The sequence below is a fragment of the Malaya genurostris genome, chromosome 3, assembly GCF_030247185.1.
Source record: "Malaya genurostris strain Urasoe2022 chromosome 3, Malgen_1.1, whole genome shotgun sequence".
In the NCBI taxonomy this organism is placed as follows: Eukaryota; Metazoa; Arthropoda; class Insecta; order Diptera; family Culicidae; genus Malaya; species Malaya genurostris.
In genome coordinates, this window is record NC_080572.1 from 121,806,803 (window position 1) to 121,829,579 (window position 22,777).

Genomic DNA, 22,777 nt, shown 5'->3' on the forward strand with positions numbered 1-22,777 from the left:
GAATTTAATTTTGAATCTTTTGAAGCGTTTAATTCCTGGTGGGACAACAACTTGTTCAGTCATATTGTCACGTTTTGTTCGTATGGGAATAGAGATTTAAGTATGCATCCGTTGACAAATTAAAGCATTTTTAAGCTTACAATATTGAAGCTTTGGAATCATTTAAATGAGGAAAATCCATTAACAAATCATCGAGGAACAAGCGCTGCAAATTAGATCCGAAAAATCTATCGCCGATAATTCTAAATTGGCCTGATAGTTACCAGAGAACCAAAATAAAATACTCAATTCAAACCAATTTTTCAATGGTATGCAATTGAAATATTCAAATGACGTTATCTCATTAGTTTAAGTTAAATGTTTCCCAATCGATTGGTTGTTGAAGTATATAAATCTATCAACAAATGACTGAGTTATAAGCGTTCAAAATTATGACAGCAAAATGTTACGCGATTAGTTTTGCATGTTTTAAATTGACACCCAGACTCGGGAAGCGAAGTGTAAGGCATTTTTAATGGCAAAATCGACCAACAATTTGCTAAATACATGGGATATTTCAAAAGAACCGATAACCACGCTGAAGCGAAACACGGTGTTGCGCAGACAACAGGAAATTTCACCAACACATAATGCAAAAGCGACAATCCAGCGAGCGAACGCATGTACAATTCAGTCATCAGCTCACTGGACGAGCTACTTGTTTCATACACAGTCAAGCATCGACTAGGCAAAGAAATATTTCGCAGCATATATTTATAGATTTCTCTTCATACTACGCATAACGATGCGGTGTTTTTTATGCATGACGCAAAGCCTCCTATGCCGAACAAGAAGTTGACGTCATTTTGTACAACAGGGATTGGTGGATGAAAACATAGGTCGATTCCAACCATTTTTTCAATAGTATGCTATTGAAATACTGAAACAACGTCGTCGTACATGTTTAATTTAAAAGTATCCGAATCGATTGGTTGGTAAATTATAACAATCCATCAACAAATGACCGAGTTATTAACGTTCAAAATTATGACACAAAAAGGTTACGCGACTATTTTTGAAACTTTTAATTGACACTCGGCCCCATATAGTGAAGAGTAAGGCATTTTTAATGTCAAAACAAAGAAAAAAAATATTTTAATTTAACTGTGTCATTGACAAGAGAAAGATATTATTACCCCACTAGGTGGACCCGACCTGGAAGGATTCTTAGCGAAGTCTGTTGAAACAGAAAGGCCAAATTCTACAAAAGGAATGTAATGCCAAGATAAAATAAAAAGGTGGATTGAGAATATGTTTTTTCTTTAACACGTTGACTGCTTCTCATACGACCAGAATATACGAGTTATCTCGTAGGTTGGCAGTCAACGTGTTAATTTCTTGCAGGAATATGAGTCGATTATCTTACATTTTATTAGGCATGATTGCTTTTCTTGAAGCTGAACCTAACCAAGCATAACATCAGCAGTCGAAAAATATTATAAGGGTTAACCCTAAAAGGTTGTTCGAGCTGTTGACGTAGGACTACACAAATATTTTCAAAATCTTTGAATTTATTTTTGGTATTTAAGGTGCAGTTTTTTTGTGTTCCACATATACTACTTTGTATTTATGCAAAATATGATAAAAAATATTTTTTCAAAAAAAAATTCTCTGTGAATTTTGAATGCCGTGAAAAGACCCTTTTAGTTTGTTGATGGTGAGAGATTCTGATCAAGATCATCCAGCATTTTCCCCAAATGCGGAGAATTCACAGAATTCCCATGTGCAAGTCGCTTCAACACTAATGCTGGTTGTATTAAGGGGCTCTGTTCATATATTAGCGTCCGTGCTATGCGAAAGGCAAATCGAGCTTATGAATACTAAATTGTCCTCTCTATTAGTAACTCATAACTAGGGAAACGTGCCACTTGAGCCAATTAGTTCTGATTTGTTTAAAATTGATTGATTTATAGGTGTTAAAATCCTGATCATTCTGATTCCAGTATTTTGAATTTGCATCCCAATAATGAATACAAAGACGTATTCAGTCGATCCTTTCGAGATGATTGTCCCATGTCCCAAAATTTATCGAAAGCTCACTCCCAAAAGGTTAAAGCCGGGTAGAAATAACCGACATAAATAAATGAATATATCGAATGCTTACGAGGAGGCCTGAAATAGGAGCTTGTGAACAGTTTTAACGACGGCGATGATTGTAAATTAAGTCGATATTAAAATTCAAATGTGGTTTTCTTCTTGTGTGGAATCATTTCTTTTAGAACCTTCAACTTAGTCTAATGGAGATATTCGCTTCAAGAATAATTCATAAATGTATTTATGATTGTGAAGTTTATCCGACTTGAATTTTTCATGAATGAAGAGATCAACCCGTATACTTTAACTTCGTCTCTACAATGCCTTGAGGTGAAACAATCTACAATGTACCAAAAATGTCAAACAAAACAACAGAGAAATTCAATAGAATCAGAATGATACCAATCAATTCGAGAAAATGCTCAAGCATTTAAATAACTTCATAGTTACCGATGGTTTCATGATCATCCTGAGTACTCTTAAATAAACATTTATATAATTTGCACAAACCATAACTCATTTCAGACAATCGTGCCTGAGCCCTAAAATTTGCGGAATAATATAACTCATATAAGGTAGATAGTCTGAATTGGTGTGTCATGGCAGTACTTTCTATGCTATCCTCAACCGACTGGGTGGTTTAATTTAAAACCACATTTTATACACTTCATGCAGGTTTGTACAGGCCATGTCGAGCAGAACTGACTTAATGAAATTCCTTGTATTGAAATTCATACGCATATCATGTCTTTCAACTTGAATGAAAAGCTCGCAAAAAGCATAATCATGCGATGAACCGTGACTGAACGCAAAATGAGTATGTAGTTTAGAATGAAGCCCTTCTCCTATCCGCATACAAAGCAGCGAAAGCGATAATGGCTAATGTATGGAAGAGAAAAAGCCGATAAAAAGCCTACATACTCATCGTACAACTCTTCCTCTTATGCTATCTGCACAAGAAAGAAATAAGCTCCAACAATAACAATATTTCATGCCTCATTTATGGTTTATCGGTTCCCCCACCCACGCCTAATGTGACCCAGACTGTGGGCAGGAAGCGCGCTTGAGCCTTCAGCATTTAGCAAAGACTTTACACCTAATGTGATGTGTAGTGAAACGAGAGCATAGCAAATAGACTGTGTCCACTTTTATATTCTTTGCAATATTTTATCAATATATTTATTTATTATCGTTTTCATTATATAAATAGGATTGATTGCATGTAATTTATAAAATATATTAGCTATAATTTATGTGCAAGATACCGATGATATCACAGCTGAATTGGATTATTCAAAATTTATGTTCCATGAAATGAGCTTTCAGTCTATAGATATGCACAATGTTATTCAGAAATCATGTTTTATTTTATGAACTTTAAAATCATCTAATACTGTTCATTAAGTGTGAATAAGAAACCTAAAAATATTTTAGATTGCTCTGAATATCCGGTTCGATGGTTTGAAGTATAAGGCGCTGGTCAGTTGTCGTATGTTCGAGTTTCGGATCATGATTGCACCCAGTTTGAAAATCTTACATTAAGGGCTCCTATAGACAGTAATGTCAAAAACTATTCTTATCAAAGACAGTTTATGATATTTTTATGTTGAGCACATCTTTTTTATGTAGGAGTACATATGAAAAGCTCAAAGGAGTAAAAATATACCAAAGTTATCTAGATTCTGTCAGGATCAAATACCCCGATTGCTGTGGTGTTTTAGCAAATCGTTATATATCGGAAAGGCGAACTAGAGAGTGTTATCTCAAAACCATCGTATAATAATAAATTTAACATATTTTTTTAATTTCATTTAAAATTTTAGCTCAAAACCATTACATTAAATTAATGCGGGTAATGCTGTTGCTAAAACTATGATTCGCTATATAAGCAGTTCCAGAAATTGCCAACAGAACGAATGGGTTAATCAGGATCATTTTGCCCTGAATTGGATTTTTTAGTTATTTTCAAGATCAAAACGATTTAAAATTATTAAAACATATTCCTCTTATTACTTATATATCATCTTAGGTAATTTAATTATGAAATCTACTCGATATTAGTTGTTGATGAAAAGTAGTCAAATAAACACTCGAAAATGGTTTAACAGGCCAACTCCTTCGCTCTCTCAAGTCATCAAGTCAAGGCAAAAGGTGGTCATATCGAGCAAAAGTGAATTGATTCTGAATTTTGTATTATTTTTACACATTTTGTACTTTGAATTAAGTAAAAGTAATTTTCCAAACTGAATTTATGGCCTTTTTAATTGGTTACACTTCGAGTGCCAGACCCTGTACACAACAAATTTAGGAATTCCGTATGAAACTGTAAGACTTTTCCTTTGAACCTATAAGTTTGTGAAAAACGATTTGGCCATCTTGAAGAAAAGTGAGTGAGATCCTTTTTGGAGTTTTTTTAATTCATCATTTCCAATTCTTCCGAAACCGGATTTGCCAGCACCAAATATGACCTCCAAATTGGAACAGCATGAATAAGAAGCATAAAACATGTAGTAGGATTATTATTATTATTATTATTACTATTATTATTTTTTTCCATGAATACGTTTATTTCATAGGCAATATACATAAGTTTTTCTTCGCCGTGGCATCCACAATACATAGTACTTTAAACCTAATACATTTCGAATATCATATTAGTATTTTGGTATTCATTAGTTAATCTGAACACTATTATAAGCTACATTAAATAAAATACATTTGTTTTGTACATGATCTTATAGCTATTTCGGGTTTGTTTGTATCAGTTCATAACTTTTATTCAATATCATATAGATGGCTATTGGTTGAACTCATGGAAGAGAAAACAGTCTAACATAAAATAAAATTTAAATTGGAACTCCAATGGACTTAATGAAATGATAAAAAAGTTTCATGTAAGGAAGGTCACGACAAGCAAGAATGTCGCGTACTGGGACATTGGATAGTCTACCTTGGGTACGCAAGGAATTTATTAGTTGAGATCACGATACTCCACTCATGTCCAAACGCGATGTCCAATATCGCGATAAACTTCGCCACAAGCACAATGATTAGTCTCGGAAAGTCCAATTCGAAGGAGATGTACATCTAACGTGTAGTGATTGGACATGAGTCTGGACATCCCTACTCACATCCAGTCCCCTGAACCATGCCTTTGTCGATATTTTAGGAATAACTGAGTGCATCCACCGACCCAGATCATCTCTATCCCAAGAAGCTTGCCAGCTGTGCAAGTGTTCTTTGGCGAGACGCACTGTAGAATTCGTTGAAAGCAATCGGTCTCTTATGAATTTCACTCTCAATAGCACCACGTTTGGCTAAAATATCGGCTCTTTCATTGCCTGGAATGGAGCAATGAGCCGGGACCCTATCTATTGTGATTTGATAATTATTATTCAATATGTCGTTCAGGTATTGTTTTATTTTGCCCAAGAAAAACGGTTCATTTTGCCAGCAGCGTTTGAGCGAAAACAATGGTTTGGAGATAATGTGACGATTACACTCAAACTATAATGAACTGCTGCTAACTCTGCTATATAAACAGAAGCAGGTTCTAGAAGCCTAAATGAAACCGAAACATTATTGTTGAATATACCAAAACCAGTAGCCTCCTCAATTTGTGATCCGTCCGTGTAAAATCTTTTCTCAGAGTCAATATGCCTGAACTTACTTGTAAATATTTTTGGGATTTCCATCGAGCGTAAGTGTTACGGGATTCCACGTACTTCGCGCTGCATGGATGTGTCGAAAAATAAAGTTGAGTCAGGAACATTTAGGAGGCTGACACGGATAGGAATATATCTTGAAGGGTTGATTTTCTGTGACATATGGTTAAAATATACTGTCATGAATCTTGTTTGAGATTGAAGCTCAACTAGCCTTTCGAAGTTATTAATTACTATTATTATTATTATTATTATTATTATTATTATTATTATTATTATTATTGTTATTATTATTATTATTATTATTATTATTATTATTATTATTATTATTATTATTATTATTATTATTATTATTATTATTATTATTATTATTATTATTATTATTATTATTATTATTATTATTATTATTATTATTATTATTATTATTATTATTATTATTATTATTAATATTATTATTATTATTACTATTATTATTAATATTATTGACATCATTACACCACCGGCGCGATATTACTGCACTACCGGCTTTGAAAATTGTTTATTTTATCAAATAAACTTCAATTGATTATTTTTCTTTTTATATCATTTATTTTACACCGGCTTTATTCTTTCGGTTACCCTTATCATAAAATAGCTAAAATTTTTATCAACAGCAGCACTGTCTTTTACTAATATCACACACTAGTAGCAGACATCCGTAACCATTTCGTTTTCTTTATAGCGTGTACGAAATAGAACACAGCATGCATCGTTCGTTTTGTGTTTTCTTCTTCCACGTTGCACGTACCGGTGTTGTATATATTGTTGATCGATAAACGACGTTACCAACGGGTGTCGCCAAAATGAATAGTCTTTCCAAGAATTTACAGATGGCAATTCAGCACCATAAAGCAAACAGCAGCGTAACGGGAACTTCGGAACAATAAAGATGGGCGTCTTATCACGATGATTGCTCAGTAGTAACTAAGTAACTTTTAATCGTCATTTCGAGATGAGAGAGTGTGATAGTGTGCGTGTGTATTTTTTCTGTTTCGCTTATTAAATGCATGTGTGATAGCAAAGGTGAACATATTTTAATTGGATTTCTTAGTATGATAATATGACGATGACGATGATGTATGTTATGTGAAGATCCGTAACATATATTGTCATTCTATATTGCGAACTTTGACACTCATCGCCCTGTAACTGTGGAACCGGAGGTCGGATGAAATTTCACAGTGGCTTTAAAGATAACATGAGCTTTAATTCAAACCAAGATTTGTGAAAAACGGTTCGAGCATCGCAGATAAATCGAAGTGAATTCTATTTTGGAGTTTTTCTTCACCACTTTCGGTGCTTCCTGAACAGGAAAAGGGGGGACCAGTAGTGCAGAATGAGGTTTGCAGAAGAATTTATCTGCAAACTCTGCAAACTTAATCAGTCAGTTTTATGGGATTTGTATCCGTTTTTGACCATCGTTCGTGAAAAAATACTAATGAAATTGGAAATTCTCCACTTATCACGCTTTAGTTCCGGAAGTCAGATCCGGATAAAATGTTCTACAATTTTTTAGTAAACTATAAGACCTTTGATTTGAATCTTAGTTTGTGAAAATCGGTTTAGTCGTTTCAGATAAAATTGAGTGCAAACTTTTTCTTTAATTTTCACATATTATCATGTAACTCCGGAATCGGAAGTCGGATCCAAACGAAATTCAATAGCAGGCTATGAGACCATAAGGCCTTTTTATTTAAATACTAGTTTGTAAAAATAGGTTCAGCCATCTCTGAGAAAAGTGAGTGCATATTTTTGTTACATACATACACACATATACACACACGGACAGACACACACAGAGACATTTTCTCAGTTCGTCGAGTATATGACATTCGGCCCTCCGGGCCTCGATTAAAAATTCGGTTTTCACAGTGATTGCATAGCCTTTCTATATCAGAAAGGCAAAACTTTGTTTTACGCGAAAAATATAAATAACGGGATGATTTATTTAATTTACGCGAAATTTAATTTACCCACCCTCGACTTTGCGCTTAAATTGAGATTCCTGTCTACACTATTTGTCACTACACTGCATTGTCTTTCATCTTGTCGTCTCGACCATAAGCGATTTTCAACTGTGTCGGATGAGATGCGAATGCGAACTGAACTAAGATTCGAATCGTTGTAGCTCGGAAATTGTAAATGGTACAAAACAAAAACAAGTTTTTTTTGGAAATCGATTGAGCACTCTTAAAAAGTGTACACTGAAATAAAAATCAAATACTTTTTGAAGAACGGCGTAATTAATTAAAAATCTGAAAGTTCGTATTCAAATATCTCGAAAACGGACATTCTTCAGCGAAATGTCACTATGAGTAAATTTACTGCTTGAGCTGAGTTTACCTTTCGGATGCGAGTACAAAATACTCCAACTGTTAAAACTCCAACCCCCTTCCCCCGTGCGCAGGGAAGATGCTTTTGATGTTCAGTATTTGTGAGAATTCTTCTTCTGCTGAATGAAACTAACTATTACTCATGACCACTATCTAAAATCATCATCAGTTTCAAATTTCTAGAACAGACGATTTTTAACGAAAATCAAAAGCAAATTCATAGGATAACTGAAATAATATTTGATTGAATAAAACAAATTGCCTCTCCAATGGCACGATTCACTTATGGGTGTTTCCGATTAGCCTATGCCTGCTTCGTATGGATACATCATAATTTGATATCCTTTCTGATGGTTATTTATCCTCTTATTTCCTTTTTTTCGCAGTGATCGATTGCGTCGTCAGCGAATGGGGACCGTGGAGTGAATGCGACACCGCTTGTGGTACCGGCATGATGTCACGAACCAGGATAATTGAACATAAACCGCAAAACGGTGGCAAGCACTGTCCATCGTTGTTGCAGAAACGGGGCTGCCAAGGGTTGAAGTGCCACAATCACCACGACCGGAAAGTGCTAAGAGGTAAGTGCGTTAACAGATTAAGCGAGGCGCGGTAGGTCGATTGGACAACCTTATCCATTCAAGCGATAGATTGAGGCTATGGAATCCTGAATTCAATTCCATCTATGTTTCGATGATATTGAATCTATTTTCATCCAATTGAAAGGAAGTGTTCTTTTAGTAAAAAGCCTGAAATTCGACACTAATACTGGCAATGATTTAAAAGTTAGATATTTGTATAATCAGATATATCGGTAAGTTTTGTTCATATCGATTCCCATCAAAGTTAACATGTTAATTGACTTTGAACTAGTAAATTGTATTATTTCTTTAAGCAAACAAAATCCGGCTAGATTTAATTTGAATCACTTATTCTGCGAACAATTTTAGTTGTGTTTATTAATAATAAACAGAATGTTAATCGAACATAAAAGTCATTAGGAGGAAGATACGAGACAGGAAAGACGATTCCCAAATCCAAACGAATAGTAAGAAGTTTATGTGATGAGACCGGAGAATGACAATGTCATACCATCTATTATTGAAACACAATTATTTTGTCTGTCTGCTTAGCACCCAATGAACTAATGATTTATTTTTCTGCACAATTTAGTTCGTTTGATGTAAAATTAACAAAATGATGAGAACATAATAAATGAAATTGGAAAGAAGATGGATACATTTTCTATGCCGATCCTTGCACGTAGTCTGTCCTGGCTTATTGTACTATTCAGGCGATCCGTATCTAAATTGTTACCTAATTTGGATTAAATGACAATCCAAGAATCATGCCGGAAAGTGTGCCGAGTCAATTTGGTTGGCACAGTGTCTTGCCACGACGGTCCATGGCCGACGGTGCGGTGTCATTATTCATCCTTTTCAGAGATTCTTCCTACCTTCATGCTTCATCATACCACACATTATCTACAGCCTTTTCATAACAATCAGGACGGGTTTGTGAATCATCAACATTCTTTTCTATTCAAACCCAGACTTTTTTGTCGGTTTTTAATGAAGCCTCGGATCTCATGAGACGAAGGATTATGCATTTTTAACATTCCGTGTACGATTCATTCTTACAGTCCTATTTGTTCTCTTCCAGCGAAGTGTGTATCACTTAACCTTTGTAGATTTTTTATTGTTCTGTTTGCAAAAACCATGATTTATTGCAGGATATTCTCATTGGCGGGACTAATAAGTTGACTTGTTGTACCAATTGATCATCCGAACTAGAAAAAATGGGTTACATGATAACCACCGTGGAACTTATTTATAAAAAAAATAATCCAATTTGCAAACAGGGGCTGAGAATAGGCAATGATTATTTTGGGAAAATGATTCGTAAGTGAGAGAGAATCAGCTTACTCAACTTCTCATAGTATAATGAGCGATCACTGATACAAAATACTACACGTTATTTTTTTTTTGAACTGAACTTTTTAAGCCACATAAGCCACTTGTCAACATCCAATTTATAAGTGCATTATGACTAATGGAGTATAAGTCTAGTCTAGTAGACGAAACAAAAAATTTTACTTTTTTGTTTACTACGCTTTCACCAAGCTCAGCATTCTTCAAAATTCCTCTTCAAAGTGGAAACTGACAGGTGGATTGTTGGCAGTTACCCCAGTACAAACCGTTTCAAACTTCTATGCATTTGGTTGTTTCGGAATGGCTGTTCAAGACATGTTCATGTCCCGACTTGGAAGAATTGTTAGAGTCACTAGAATCGCAACACTAGCTTTACTTTACAAATGCAAGTAGGAAGTGCTTCGACTAAAAATTAAGAGCGTAGTCGTGGGAAATCCGAACCAGTCATACAGGTGGATTGCAAAACCGTTGAGAATCGACCATTCGATCAAGTTCCGTGTGGTAAACTCGTGACAACGGAAGATAAGTGAAGATATGCAACTCCGTGAACGCAAGAAAGGTAAGGGATTACATCAAACACAATCCGAATCTTTGGATTCGGGATGAGGTTGGTGTAGCCGAGATGCATCGCAATAGACGACAACACATACAGTAAACTGAACGCCAAGCAGATACCCGGCCTGGAGTTTTTGTCGGCGAGTCTCGCAAATTGTATATAACGACCTGCTCCATCAACAGCCAAATATATAGATAATAATGCCTCCAGAAGCGTTCTCCGGTCCCGCGAAGGTGCTACTCTGTTTTGGTCGGATCTCGCATCGCGCCATTACGTGAAACCGGTGATTGGAGAAGTACGAATTCAACAATGTTGTCTTTGTACCGAAGGAGGAAAAACTGTCAAACTCGCCGGTACTTCGTCCATTAGAAAAAAAATTGGGCGGTTGGGAAAAGCAAGATCTGAAAAACAGGAAAGGTTTTCAAAAACAACAAACATTCGAAAAAAGAGACGATGAAAGTGTGTAAGTTTTGCACAGGGTTTGATAGATAGCGTGGAGTAGAAGGTGCGGGCATTTTGTATTGTTGAAGAGGTTGAATGAATCAATTTTTCAAATGCATAATATGTGTTTATTTATTCTGTGAGAGTATCAGCAATACTCGATATAAAACTAAATTTCAGGTGCTCATTTCTATCAGTCGCATTTCTTGAAATTTCGTAATCAACGTTTTTCGACGTCTTTCTGGATTAAACGCGTGGAAAAGAACTTGTCTTTATTTTAAATCAGCTCCAATTACGATATTAAGAAAACCAGCAATACATTAAAGGATTCATCGAAATGACTGATGAATGAAATGCGTTCAGCATAATGACTGATGTTAGCACCTTGATGAAAATCGACAGGAACATATTCAAACGCAGCTCTATTCATTCTGGCATAGATTTAATTGAGAAAGGGTTTGTGTTGCAGTACGATAACGTCCCTAAAGATACGTCAAAACTAAGTTTAAACTATTTGAAATCGAAAAAATCTGCACACCTTCTCATATTGCGGAATGTCCAACACAATTCCAGATGTACAGTTACTCACAAAATTGATCGTACACACGTATGATGCTACATTTTATTGCAGTTTCTTACTGTTGCTAGCTAGTTTTTAATTAATTTTGAAGTGATTTTGCAATGGAAATTGTTTTGAAACATAAATGAACGAAAACTTGTATTAAAATTATTTTGTTGTTAGAAATAATCGATTTATAAGGAAATGTATGCCTTTTTTAATCTCACAAAATTGATCGTACACCAGTATCGACACAATTTAATATGAACTCGTTTTGTGTGTAAGCTGTCAGTGTTAGAGTAAACAACATTAATAGTTCGTTTTAGCTTTGATTTGAGAGTTATAAATAGAAATATAGAGAAAACCGTTATTTTTTTTTGTAATGGAAGGCAAAAGAAAACAAAAAGACATTTCTATAAGAAAATTGATCATTTCCTTGCGCTGTAAAGGAAAATCCTTACGCGAAATAGCAGAAATCGTTGGACGATCACATTCCACCGAACAGAATATCATTGACGACTGGAAATACGCACGGAAAGACCGAAATCAGCATTTTGGCGAAAAAATTAGTTAATTTTCTGATTTTAGTTAGTTATTTTTTGAGACAACTAAAAAAATCTTACTTTTGCTGATTTAGATTTTTTATTTCTGATTCCTTTAATAATAATAAAATATTTGTTGAAATGGCTATTTTTTTAGTTGAATTCACCAATTCAACGTGCTGTTATTTCTTAGCTAAGGCACACTTCATTTCCATTCAACTAATTTTTTAGTTGAATTAGAGAAATAAAACGTTGTTTTCAGCCAACATAAATGGTTGAATTGGCTTCGGCAATTTGCAGCTATGTGGTGCACTGTCACCGAAAAAAACGTTAACACCGTAATGACTACTAGCCACTAGATGGCACACTACTGCCGAAAAATATTTCAGTCGCGGTAATCTTTTCTATATTGGCAGGTATAAATACGATGTTGTATTGGAGAAAAAGACATAAGCGAAACATAAACTTCTTTTTGAAAATTTTTCTTCTAAATCGCTGCTTTCTTCATTCGACTTCGCGAAATCGACTCTCTCACTGAAAACTTTGAGCACTCGGAAAACAAAAACCGAATACAAGTAATACACCGGACGGCGTAGCCCGGAAGGTTGGAAGATACAAAAAACATCATTTGACATATACAATTAGAGTGCAACATTCGAAACTCACTTCACTGTTCCGCGTAAAAACATTATTTCGCACAATCGCTTCAAATGCGCACAAATTCTGAATAAATACACTTTCCGCTAAGAGTTTACGTCATTTTTACAAATCGAATCAGAAACTTATATATGGATATATCGTAACACATACGAAAAACATCAAAACAATTTGCAAGCAGTTTCAACAAGACTGTCCTTTTAGCTTTTTAATGGATTGTTTTGCTTTGACACTTCTCATGGGTTTTTGGCTAATAAACTTGTTAATTAAACCAATTTCATTTTTTTGTTCTTTGTGCTGTCCTTCAGTAATGATGGTGATAGATAAATAGAAACAAATTTTCTGATTTTAATAACAAATTAGTTGTCAATGAGAATTTCGTGTTGGATTGAAATATGGCTGGTTTTTGTCCAGGATATTCGCCAACTAAACAAATTCTCTAAAAGTAAGAGCTTTTTCCAGCAAAGTAAATTCTCAATTTTAACTAATTTCATAGTTATTTTGGAAATTTTGTTGTTAAAGTCAACTAATTCAAAAACAGTAATACGAATTAGGCACAGAGCTAATTTCGGTCGTTCCGTGCGAGGGAACTCTGAAGAAGAAGGCAGAAAGAGGAAGAAAACGGATCCTATCGGAAGTTGACGAACGGTTTATAGTTCGCAAAATACAAAATAACCCGAAAATAAGTGAACCGAAATTGACGGCGGAAGTGTCTCAAGGTATCAACCGACCTATTTCAACTGAAGCTGTTCGTCGCGTTCTCCGGAAATCTAATCTGCATGGTCATGTTGCCCGTAAAAAGCCATTCATATCAGCAGTAAATCAGAAGTAGTTTGAGTTCGCCAAAACCCACGTAAATAAACCGCTGGAATTTTGAAATCAGGTAATATTCACTGATGACACAAAAATAAATTGCTTTGGATATGATGGCAGACAAATGGTTTGGAGAGAGCCGAATACAGAGCTCAAATATAAAAATTTGAGACCAACAGTGAAACATGGTGGTGGCTGTGTTATGTTGTAGGGTTGTATGGCAGCTTTCAGGCACAGGAACACTGGAGTTTATCGACAGGAGTATGGACAAAATGCTATATATGGATATCCTAAAATGTAACCTAAAGCCAAGTGCACAAAAATTAGGACTATCATCAGGATATTGTTTCCAACAGGACAATGATCCAAATCACACCGCACATGTTGTTCGGGAATGGCTGTTACATAACGTTCCTAAGCAATTGAAAACACCACCACAGTCACCAGACATAAATTCCATCGAAAACCCATGGGATAAATTTAATCGGCGGTTCAAGGATACTAACACATCAAACAAAAATATGCTGAAACAGAAAATAAAATAAGTATGGGAAAACATCCGAGCATCTTGCGCAAAGAACTAGTGGACCCAATGCCCCGTCGTTTGTAAGCGGTAATCGACGCTAAGGGAGGCCACATAAGTACTAAATTTGATATTTAAATACGCATTCACCAGCTACACTTAATAATGCAGATTTTCATAATGAGTGTACGATCAATTTTGTGAGCTAGAACTAAGGCGTTTTTTGTTGCAATCGAACCACCAAATGGAAAAAAATCTTAATATTTAAATAAAATGTATATTAATCCAATTCATGAAATATATAACATTGAAATTACATATATCCTGTTACTTTAAACTTACTAATTGAACAGCAAAATGTGAAAATGTGATATTTTTTCGTGTGTACGATCAATTTTGTGAGTAACTGTAAACCGCATTGAACTTTTGTGGACAAGCTTGGCCGAGAAGTGCGAAATTTGCGCCCAACCAGCGAATCTCACTTGTGGAAATGTCTTCAGCAGGCTTGGTAACGATTATGACCACAAAGACTCGAAAAATTAGAGGAAAGAATAGCCAGATTTAGTGAGGCCATCATCAAATCGAAAGGCCAACATATAGATGGAAATCGACTGGTAAATATCACGGGCGGACATTTTTTACTCATTTATTTAACGTGATTGTCAACAAATTCGTTATATTGAATGGTTTGAGAACTATAAATTAAGATTCCAAACTTGTAGACTTTTCTTTCCATGGCTTAGATTCTGGTTTTATCAAGTAATTTATCCACCTGATCGTTCACAACATCGGTAAAACAGCATTTCTTATAGTTTCCTATCCCACATAATGCGACAACATTGTTCAACAATGAAGATTCATGTGACGTAAAACTAAGCAAAGTGTTCCTCTAAATGCAATTATATCAAATGTTTACCAGCTGATGCGGTTAAATGGAGAAATTTTCTGCTACTGAAAATTTATGTCATTGTACAAGAAATAAACCAGTACCGCAAAGTAAATATTTTGTTTAGCAACAAATGACCAAACAGTCATCTTTTCAATCCAAACGGTATTCGTATCCAGCAGGCAACAAGGAAAAAATGTAAATCCAAGCTCAGCTCAACAGTAACTAGTATCAAAAAGGATTTCAAAATTTATGGCAAGGAAATTTTCTATGCACCAAGCAGGTCTTCTGCTAGCTAGTAAGAGACATTAGCAAACATAATTTGACTATAAATTGTGCAGTAAACAGTGTCCATACAGTAGATTCACCAAAAATAAGGTTATCACAATGAACGCTTTTCTCGTCCGGCAAGTTGTTAGGAATTATTTGCTCAAAAGAGGTCCCTGACTATAGGAGAGCTACTACTGCAGGCTATTACACAGATAAAAATATTTACATCTATTTTCATGCACATATTTGGAGCAGGAAATTGAATACAAAGTTACTCCTCAGATCTTTACTTTTCAATATACTATAAAAGCAAATTTTAGCGTAAATTATAAGTATAATTCATTGAAAGTATTATTGAGTTACATGTCGTGTAAATTTTTTTTTCTGTTTACTTGTGTAGGGTGAATTTAAAAATTTTCGTGTGACTAATCTCTGCTTTCGCAAGCATTTTTTCTTTGTGCTCGGATATCTTACGCCTGTGAAATTTCTGCTTTCCACTCCTTATATTGTTTTTTTTTTTTTTTATTTTGACGTTTTGGGGTGGAACGACTTCTCGTCTAATTTCGTTCGTCGCTCTCTGATACTCTCATTCAAACTAACAGTGACGGTTTTTCTCCTGAGTGTTACTCAACCTGATTTACTCACGATGAATCGTTGTTGGATTTGCTCGTCAAGATTCGAGTGCATATTTCATATACAGTCTGACTCAACTACAGCTGAATGTTTAAACACATGAATCTCTCGCAGAGCCGCCAATGTTGAGCAGATGTTTACGAATCTCGCATATTGTCAGACAATGTTGCACATATTCTTCGTATAACTAATTCATTCACCGATAGTCGGTGCGAATATCCTGTCGTTGAATACGCCCATCTCGAACAACGTTGAACTATTCACTGCACGAAAGAGAGAAAGGTGAAAATGAATAAGCAATAATCGTAGGGAACCCGAATATACTAGTACATTCTTCGCTGCTGGTATACATCGTGCATGTTCGTTTTATACATTCGTTTGTCATTTGTTCAATTACTTTACTCTTCGAATTGGTTCGAATAGCGTCATTGCGATGATTGTTGGATTCCATTCTTCGCGAAGCATTCTTCATCTAATAAATTCATCATATCTCGTTGGGTAGCAGCAATGGGAGAGTGCTGGGATATAGTTCATCACACACACACATAAGACTATAGTACTAAAGCAGGGGGAAACGTCCCTATTTGCTTGTTTCAAAGACAGCACGAACGATCATCGCGAATTATGTTTTGACGATGATCGCTGCATGAATATTCGTTCCATATTCGCATTAAGTCATTCGGGGGTATGTTCAATGCGAATAACAACGACTTCGTTCGCACTCGAATATACGGACAAGTTCGAATTTCCGAGCGATTATCGAACCAAGGCGAAGGAAAGCGAATGATGATCATTGGCGTTCGTTGCATTTTTGATATTCGAGCAACATTGCTGTCTGACAGTGATCGACATCAGAGAAATGTCGATCGTCTATTGAGTATGTTGTGTTTGGCAGAATATTTTACCATTACTTCGTACACGCAGGTACTATAGAAAGGTAGAATGCAATGAAACTCATCAACCTAGGCTATTGTATTTGATAAATGAATGGAGACAATCAAATAACTAAACGAAACAATTCTTCTCTTTCGACTTTGACGACAAATGATAAACTTCATGTTAAGTTTTTAGTACCCTCCGTACTGCCCATATTCGCATATTAGTCCCATATTTCCGCCATATTTGACGTTTGCATTATAAACATGGCCTTTTTTCGGATGGTGAAAAATAAGCTAAGACATATAATTGCTTTTAATTTTAGCACATTCAAGCTTACTTGAAAAAACATTCTACGCCCTTGCGAGCAGCCTTCCAACAGTTAACCGGAACATTCGTCATGGCGGACAAAAACATGCGTGTAGGCATGTTTTTGAGTTCTTTCTTCGTTTTATTTATCAATTCCGCCTCAACGATGCAACTTCCGGCAGACATTTCGTACTATAAATACCTCCATTCACGGCCAGTCTGGAACGAAATAAGAGCGACTTTGACATACCCTTCTCGCTGATTATCAGTCACAGCAGCCAGTGTTGGTATTATCACTCTCAAAAAATCAAAAATCAGCTATCATCACCGAAAATAATCGTCAGTGATTATCGTTTACAAAATCATCATCGATCATGATAACGAAAATCGTTTGATTTTGTGAGATTGATATTTTTTTTCCATAAATACGTTTATTTCGTAAGGCAGTTTACATAAGTTTTTCTTCGCCGTAGCATCACTTTTACATAATATTCTTATCCTAATTTAATTCTAACATAGTCACGTTTTGAATTTATTAAAACATATTCTCTTATAGCTTAAATATCATCTTAGGTAACTCGTCATTAATTATGAAATCTACTCGGACATATTATTTGAACCAAACGATTAACTTCTATAAATTATAAAATAAGCTGTTATTTTCAGACATTTTGTTGATAATTTCATAAACTGTTTCGAGTTTGTTTGTATCATTACATAATTTTTATTCTAATTTAGCTATTGGTTGAACTCATGGACGCAGCTGGGATCAGAACTAAGTCTTAAAAGGGGCCTTTATTAAATTGAAACTCCAATTTTCTTTATGAAATGATAAATAAGTTTCATGTATGAAAGGTCACGACAAGCAAGAATGTCTCGAACTGGGATATTGGATAGTTTACCTTGGGTACGCAAAGAATTTATTAGTTGAGATCTGACATCACGATACTCCACGCATGTCCAAACGACATGATCAATATCCCGATAACCTTCTCCGCAAGCACAATGATTAGTCTCGGAGAGCCCAATTCGAAGGAGATGTGCATCTAACGTGTAGTGATTGGACATGAGTCTGGACATCACACGAATGAAATCCCTACTCATATCCAGTCCCCTGAACCATGCCTTTGTCGATATTTTCGGAATAATTGAGTGCATCCACCGACCCAGATCATCTCTATCCCAAGATGCTTGCCAGCTGGCAAGTGTTCTTTGGCGAGACGAGCTATAGAATTCGTTGAAAGCAATCGGTCGCTCATAAATTTCACCCTCAATAGCACCACGTTTGGCTAAATTATCGGCTCTTTCATTGCCTGGAATGGAGCAATGAGCCGGGACCCAGACTATAGTGATTAGATAATTATTATTCAATATGTCGTTCAGACACTGTTTTATTTTACCCAAGAAAAACGGTTCATTTTTGCCAGCAGCGATTGAGCGAATGGCTTCAATTGCACTCAGACTATCTGTGAAGAGGAAATAATGGTTTGGAGATAATGTGATGATTACACTCAAACTATAATGAACTGCTGCTAGCTCTGCTATATAAACAGATGCAGGTTCTTGAAGCCTAAATGAGGCCGAAACATTATTGTTGAACATACCAAACCCTGTCGCTTCTTCAATTCGCGATCCGTCCGTGTAAAACATTTTCTCAGAGTCAATATGCCTGAACTTACTTGAAAATATTTTTGGGATTTCCGTCGAGCGTAGATGATCCGGGATTCCACGCACTTCACGCTGCATGGATGTATCGAAAAATAAAGTTGAGTCAGGGGCACTTAGGATGCTGACACGGATAGGAATATATCTTGAAGGGTTGATTTCCTGTAACATATGGTTAAAATATACTGTCATAAATTTTGTTTGAGATCGAAGCTCGACTAGTCGTTCGAAATTATTAATTACCATGGGATTCAGCACCTCACATCTTATTAGCAGGCGTGATGAAAGCTCCCAAAATCGATCTTTTAATGGAAGAACTCCCTCCAGACTCATTGTATGTGTCGAGTGCATGCAGCCTAAGGCAATTCGCAAACAACGGTACTGAATTCGCTCAAGTTTAATAAAATGAGAGTTTGCAGCGGAACGAAAACAAACGCATCCATATTCCATCACTGAAGTATCGTTGTTTGATACAATTTTATTAGATCTTGCGGATGAGAACACCACCAAGATCCTGTTATTGTTCGAAGAAAATTTACTCTTTGTTGGCATTTCGTTATCAGATACCTAATGTGTCCTCCCCACGTGCATTTGGAATCGAACCACACCCCGAGGTATTTAAAAGTTAAAACCTGTTGGATCATTCTTCCCATCATATGGAGCTGAAGCTGCGCGGGATCATGCTTTCTTGAAAAGACGACTAACTCTGTTTTCTCCGCAGAGAATTCGATACCAAGATGAACAGCCCAAACGGACAAGTTATCTAAGGTATCTTGCAATGGTTTATGCAGATCAATAGCTTTGGGCCCAGTAACTGAAACCACGCCATCATCTGCCAATTGCCTTAGTGTACATGGGGTTACTAGACAGCTGTCAATGTCATTCACGTAAAAATTATAGAGGAGCGGACTGAGGCATGAGCCTTGCGGGAGATCCATGTAGCTGATTCTGAATGTTGCCAAATCGCCATGTGAAAAATACATGCACTTCTCTGACAAAAGGTTGTGCAAATAATTATTTATAACCGCTGGAAGTCCATGTTGGTGGAGCTTGTCTGAAAGAACATCAATGGAAACTGAATCAAATGCTCCTTTAATGTCTAAAAATACAGATGCCATTTGTTGCTTTTGAGCGAAGGCAATTTGGATGTCAGACGAAAGTAATGCAAGGCAATCATTCGTCCCTTTATTTCTACGGAAGCCAAACTGAGTATCTGACAACAAACCGTTCGTCTCGACCCAAGTGTCGAGACGTCGTAGAATAATTTTTTCGAACAATTTTCTGATGCAGGACAACATCGCAATGGGTCTATATGAGTTGTGATTGGAAGCTGGTTTCCCCGGCTTTTGAATGGCGATAACTTTCACTTGTCTCCAGTCAGGCGGAACAATATTTTGCCCAAGAAACTTGTTGAACAATTCCAACAAACGTCTTTTTGCGAGGTCGGGCAGATTCTTCACCAAGTTGAATTTAATTCTGTCCAACCCAGGGGCGTTATTGTTACAAGACAAGAGTGCTATAGAAAATTCCATTATTGAAAATGGGTTATTAATAAAACCATTATTTGGAGGAGATTCCCGTATAATGCTTTGCGTAGGAACAGAATCTGGGCAAACTTTCCTAGCAAAGTCAAATATCCATCGGTTCGAGTATTCATCACTCTCATTGCCCACGTTACGATTCCTCATTCGTCTGGCCGTATTCCAAAGAGTGCTCATTGAGGTTTCTCTTGACAAACCTTCGACAAAATGTCTCCAATAGCTACATTTTTTGGCTCGAAGTATGCTCTTGTACTTGGTTTCTAAAACCATAAGTTTTTCAAAATTCTGAGGAGTTCCTCCTCCCCGTTTTAGAAACGTCTTGCAAGCATTTTGTTTTGCGAGTTTAGCCTCTGAGCACTCTTTGTCCCACCAGGGGTTGGGAGGCCTTCTGTTAGTCGTTGGCCCAGGAAAGCGTTTAGTTTGGGATTGTTCTGCTGCCTCCAGAATCGAACAAATGAGGAAGTCATATTCTTCAAGTGGAGGGAGCTCTTCCATTGAATTCAAAATACTAGAGATACTACTTTGGTATTTAATCCAGTCGATATTTTTTGTCAAATCATATGGAATACTAGCTGAAGTAGCAATGCAATTGCTATTGCTAATTGAGATGATGATTGGTAAATGATCGCTACCGTGTAAATCAGGCAATATTTTCCAGGTGCAATCTAGTCGAATTGATGTTGAGCAAAGAGATAGATCTAATGCACTTGGGCGTGCAGGAGGTCTTGGGATCCGTGTCATGCTACCCATATTTAATACCGTCATGCTAAAATTGTCACAAATGTTTTGTATTAAAGATGATCTGCTATCATTGTAAACGGAACCCCACATCATTCCGTGCGAATTTAAATCCCCCAGAATCAATCGTGGAGCAGGAAGGGCTTCAACCATTTCATTAAGCTGTCGCTGTCCAACTTGTGCTTTTGGAGGAATATAAACCGAAGCTATGCAAATATCTTTGCCTTTAATGTTTATTTGGCAAGCAACAACTTCTATACTAGAAGTTGAAGGGATGTTTAATCTATAAAAGGAACAGCATTTCTTAATTCCCAAAAGCACTCCACCATACGGAGAGTCTCTATCGAGACGTATAATGTTAAAATCATTAAAATTTAAAGCTATGTTTGAAGTAAGCCATGTTTCGCATAAAGCAAATACATCACATTTTTGACTATGCAATAAAATTTTAAATGAATCAAGTTTTGGCATGATGCTTCGACAATTCCACTGCAGGACAGTGATTGTATCATTTGCGGCGGGTGATAAATTATCCATCAAAAGATACAAAACCTGAGACAATTGGCCATTGAGCTGATAACTGCTTCAAAAAATTTCTAGCTATTGGAAGGAATGCCATTATGAGGGTCTTTAAGGGTTCAGATATATTGAATGCTGAGAAAATCCATTCAACAATTTCCGAAAACTTCAGTAATCCTGTTGGTGGCTGTGAAAAGGAGCCCACAGGATTATTACCTTTTTCTGTGCTAGATCCTGGATTGGTTTGTGAATTTGACAAACCAGGAGGCACAGTCTTTGGTTTTGACTTTTTTTGTTTAACACGGGGATCTTTTTTTGAAGATGAAACTTTAGGTGTCTTTTTTGGTAATTTGGAAGAAGACTTCTTTCTCTTAACTGACCCTTGGGTAGTGATAAACGAATTACCTTCACTATTTTCGTCAGAGTCAGAGTCCTCTGGTTCCTCTAGATTTGAAAACCCGTTTTCGGTTTCCAAAGGGGGGACATCAATGACCGTTTTAAGCATTTCTGCATATGTGCGCTTAGACCGTGCTTTTAAAGAAAGCTTAATTTTGTCTTTGTGCACTTTAAACGCAGTGCATACTGAAATATCCTCATGAGGACTTTCCCCACAATAAATACTTTTTTCAATTTCCTTGTTGCAATCATTATCGTTATGAGGTCCTTCACACTTAATACATTTTGGTTTATTGCTACAGTAAGTAGCTGTGTGGCCGAATTTTTTGCAGTTCGTACAATTCATTACATTTGGAACAAAAAGCCGAACAGGGAGGCGAATTTTATCGACATAGACATGGGACGGCAACGCAGATCCGGCAAATGTCACTCGAAACGAGTCTGATGGGCGATAAACTTTTTTTCCCTCTTCATAAACTACTGAGTACAGTTGTTTGCACTCCAGTATTTTCACACCCTCAAGCATAGAGTTCTTGAAACGACCAACACCATGCTTGAGTAAATCATCTACCGAAAGACTCGCTTCGGTAACAACACCGTCAATTTCGACATCTTTGGAGGGTATGTAAACCTTATACTCTTTAATGAAATGTTCCGAAGAGACAATATCATTCGCGTGTTTCAAATTATTTACCACAACACGATTTATGATCTCTTTGATTGAAGAGTATCGTGATGTCAAACCTTTAGAAATTTGGTAAATGTTTAATGGCTTTGATATACGTCTAAAAAAGACTATCCAAGGCCCAGAA

The 22,777-nt window shown here is 36.2% G+C and overlaps 1 protein-coding gene across 5 annotated transcripts in view; it reads left to right on the top strand.

The window, feature by feature from the left end:
• The window catches only part of LOC131434737 (somatomedin-B and thrombospondin type-1 domain-containing protein-like), a 135,013-nt gene that overhangs the window by 105,234 nt on the left and 7,002 nt on the right, over positions 1 to 22,777 (top strand). For all 5 annotated transcript variants that reach the window (XM_058601805.1, XM_058601801.1, XM_058601803.1 and 2 more), the window contains exon 3: positions 8,497 to 8,691. In XM_058601805.1, coding sequence (XP_058457788.1) covers positions 8,497 to 8,691 — 195 coding nt within the window. The remainder of the gene's footprint in view (positions 1 to 8,496; positions 8,692 to 22,777) is intronic.